The following is a 4,343-nucleotide window of genomic DNA, read 5'->3' as shown; positions in this document are numbered from 1 at the left end:
AGTGCTCTCAGTGGTTCAGTACAAAAGGGATGTAGCCCATAGCTTATACTCATTTGGCGTTTGCCTTTTACATGTAGTTTCTGTAACTCAGTTCAAATAACGGCACAACAATATTTCACAGTGCTGATCAGACTCTGAGTGTTGTATGAAGCACAAAGATACTGATTGTTCCACATAACAAAATAAAATATCCAGAATTGTAGAAAATATAAATATGTGGTCGATATTAAACAAATGGCATTTGTCAAACACTTTTTTTATTCTAAGGCCGAAAAGTCCTTAACTAGTATATATGTAAAAAATATCCCATCCCAGCAAGGACAATCGGTATTATGAAATAATACACTACATGCTGTCTATGTGATAGAAACACACTGCGTTTGTATCAAACACTTCTTAGTAAAAAAAAAAAAAAAGATACAGTATGAAAAGCTGCAGCATCAAAACTCAGTAAATCATCAGCCTTCATGGAGGACTCATGATGTTGCTGCGGTTACAGGTTGGATGTCTGTCCTGGGACAGCTTTGGTGTCCAGGTAGCTGACAAGGTCCTTCACCCAGATGGCTGAAGGTCTGGCACAGATCTGACGGCCCATCACGGTCTTAAACCTGAACCAACACAAACACACAAAACCATCAGGTTCAGGGCTTCATGCAGGTGCAGTGATGTTAGTGACAGATTCTTCTTTCTACTCACAAGATGGCCGACTGTGGGCACCGCTGGCTGGTCTTGGTGTAGCTGACCACTCTTTGTTTTGCGATCGCCCTCTCATTGAAACTGAAGCAGCATTTCTTAGGTCCGCTGCCACGCAGAGCTACAAATAAACAGCTGTAAGTTAACAACAGTTTGATAGACATTGTCCAACTCTGTCTTATTTGGTTCCCTTTTTTGATTTCCTCTTTTCCTGAATGACGCTGCATCTAATATTTATATATACACAATATTTAGATTGTGTTGTCTTAAACACAGATTTAACAGTTTAATTTTGTAAAATTAACATCTTGATAACAGAAGTGAAGGAGACTTTTTTCATTCCAGTGTTGCTCTTTCCCCCCTTAACCTCAATAACACTCCCAATAATCCAGACCCTCACAGCCTTCACACTGACATGTTACATGTAGATATTTAGCTTTGAATTTGACTGTTTGTCTATTTGAAGCCACAGTAATAATTTGTTGCTAAGGTAGGTAAGGAAAGTATAGCAGTTGTGACAAGGTAACATCTTCTACACACGGATCAGTTCCAAAAAATATAAATCTGAATCATACTCATAAATCTGACTAATCGTTTCAGATGAGATTATACTGCGTCACATTTCACACATAACATACATAATATAATACCATTTTGTTCCTTCTTACCTTCACTCAGGGTGATGACAGCCAGCATCAGCACAAACATGGACAGAAAGAGACGAGGTGCAGCCATCCTGAGATGTGTGTGTGTGTTCCTTTACGGAGTCAGAACAGGTCAAAATAACACTTCAGATGGATCAGCCTGCTCTCTCAGATGCTGCTCAGCAGTGGATTCTGTGCTGTATTCTCCAGACCATGCCCCTACATTTATACAGTCCAGCAAAGTTGGAAAAAACCTTAAAAAGTCCGTACCATAAACGGTGACGAAACACAATTTGAGGAAGTATGTGGTTTCCACATTGACCAAAATAGTTTCTCTCATTCACAGGTAGCAAACACAGTTGGAAACTTCTGTGCTATCAGGAGAGTGAGTAGGGACTGGTGTCACTTCCGGAGTAACCAAACTTGACCCCCAGCCAGACTGTTCCCCATCAAGAACACCACACTTTACACTGGAAACGCAGGGGACACCCCAACAGTTACATCACCTGTAAATAGGTCAGACTGGAGATGGACTCTATGCAGAGGCACATCCAAATCCTCCATTCCAAAGCCCAACACTGAGCCCACAGCCGACTCCTGTCCAAGTGGCAACAAGGGGAAATCAGTCAAAATATCCCCCTTCTTCTTACAGTAGAAACACTTCACACTTACCAAGCTGATCCCCCTCATCAGTCTTGACAATGGAATCAGACAAGGCAGGTTTCTTTTGAAAGGTGCTCCATAATAAAGTTATTATTATTATTATTATAAATTATTATTATAGGTCGGTGACGAGCATAGACTGTAAAAAGAATGGATGTAGCACCCGTGACGTCACCCATTACTTTGGGGGAGTCTGCTTTGTGCTCCTAATACGGGCATTTGAACTGCGTCATCTTGGCAGTGGCGCCGAAAAGGGGGGTAAAGGAGACGGATTCTAGGGGCCCATGATTGAGGGGGGCCCAGAGAGGCCCCTAATAATGATGAAATTATAATACAGAAAAAATAATATGACACTAAGTTATTAACTAACATATAATTTTATTTTCAATGTCCTGGTAACAATAACTTTATTTGTGTTGGAAACATCAACGCCTGCAGGGCCCCCCCTTCACCCTCTCTATTTATGTAAAATGGTTCAGTCCGACTGGATCACCTGCAGGTAGCGCACCGGCGGCGGTCACACAGCGGCAAGGAGGCAGAGACGGCAGTATGCCTCAATCAGGTAGCCAAAAACGAAAAGAAAAGAAATGAAATTCAGTATTTCAGAAAAAAAGGCGGGTTTGTTAGTTGTGGTGGAAAGCTATGGAATATTAACTTTATCCCAGTCTGTGGTCTATAAACTAGCTCATTTTTCTCACCATGTTAGCTCAAGAAAACTCTGGATTTTTACATTTCACTGTTATTTTAGTTAAATAATCAATCCAGTCAAACATTTATCAAGCTGTTCTTATTCAATTAGTCGACCTCCCCCCTGTCAAAATGATGCCTCATTCTGAACAGAGTCAAGTGCACCAGCAGCAGCTGCAGCAGCTGTCTGTCAGCCCCCAACTCCCCCTGCCCCTGAACCAGCCCCAGTGCCCCCACATGAGGAAGGAGGTGAGCAGCTGTGTGTGGTGAAATAATAACAATAATAATAATAATGATAAAGAGGCAGGAAGAAAAACAAATTATGTTGAGGTATTTGAAAGGGAAGAAGATAATCTGACTGATGACCCTGGTTTCTGGCCAGCAGATTTTACTGATCATTGTGTATTTCCTATTTAAGAATCAGTGTTGCAGCAAATAAATGAATCAAAATGAATTCCATTGTATTGGAAGTGCTCAGTTCTTCCCCTACTGTACATGTCAACTGTCATGTTGTTCTTCTTTCACAAATATGGTAATGATAGTCAAAAATACCATTAAAATGCATAATTGTATGTAAAATAGCATCAAAAAATTTAGCCGCTGTGTTGGGGGCCCTGTAAAGATTATTTTCATGGGGCCCAAAATCCCTAGTGGCGCCCCTGCATCAAGGACATTTTTCTCCGTTTGAACTCCCAGGGGCCTACCGAGTTCAGGGGCCTGTCAATGAGCTGGCGAAGTCACATTGTTTTGTTACTTGTCAGGTTTTCTGTCAATCACTTTATAGGCACATTTGAGGCTGCTGATTGATCCAAATTAACCCTTCGCTAAGACCCGCACCGCAGCCCCCGCTCCCCTTGGTTACTGTTGGTCCTCCCTTACCAATCAGCAACCAGAACACAAGATTGACACCAGTTGGTCCAGTTCTCCAACCCCCCAGCGATGCTGCTCAAGAAATATGGAGTTTTTTGCAATATTGGCATCGATTTCAAAGGAAATACCAGCAGATTTCTGGTTAAACTGTTCGGAGATATCAGAGAGAAGCAGTCAGAGGGATGGTTCATAGTTTTCAGTTACATGACCTGAGCAGCTGGAGGACTTTTTTTGTTTTGTTTTTTCTCCGCCGTATGTCAGCTCAGGTAAAAGCGAAATATCTGTGTAATTTGAGTGGAACACTTTGCTTTGTTATTAATAATTACAGATTTTTATGGTTTTAGTTTTTCCTTTTTAAATCAGAGGGTGTGAAATCCCCACTGTGACAATTACAGGGGTTGAACACTGGCCTGCTTTTTTTTTTTTTTTTTTTTTTTTACATCCCACATCCATGATAAATGCTCTGTCTTTTTCATTAGGCCTGTGTTAATCTGAAAACAGTAAATTATGTTGTTTTTAAGAAATCTTGTCAGTTTTACTGTTTAATTTTCATCGAATATCAGAAAGTAGGGATAAGTAGGCTAGTCAACTAGTAGAAAATAACATGATGCCATGGACTGGTGTTCCTCCTGTCCTCCCCTATATTTTCAGTCACCAGCTGCCACTGGTGTGTATGTATGTGTGCTTGTGTGTTTATGCATTCACAGGGCTCACCAAAGCCAGAAGAAGCTCATTTTGCAATGAGGGGGGCCGCAGTTTGGGAATGACTGGCCTACGTGATATGAA

The 4,343-nt window shown here is 41.2% G+C and overlaps 1 protein-coding gene across 1 annotated transcript; it reads right to left on the bottom strand.

Moving 5' to 3' along the window:
- On the bottom strand, positions 1-1,528 carry LOC310986996 (monocyte chemotactic protein 1B-like). Its single transcript, XM_083973134.1, has 3 exons — positions 1,362-1,528; positions 697-814; positions 1-608 (listed from the first exon to the last, which is right to left on the bottom strand). The coding sequence occupies exons 1-3, from the start codon at positions 1,426-1,428 to the stop codon at positions 494-496; spliced, it is 300 nt and encodes a 99-aa protein (XP_083829260.1). The 5' UTR covers positions 1,429-1,528; the 3' UTR covers positions 1-493.
- Between the last annotated feature and the right edge of the window lie 2,815 nt (positions 1,529-4,343).

The sequence above is a fragment of the Trachurus trachurus genome, assembly GCF_905171665.1.
Source record: "Trachurus trachurus genome assembly, chromosome: 6".
NCBI lineage: Eukaryota > Metazoa > Chordata > Actinopteri > Carangiformes > Carangidae > Trachurus > Trachurus trachurus.
Note: the sequence above shows the minus strand (reverse complement) of the source record. Positions and strands in the feature narration are given on the sequence as shown.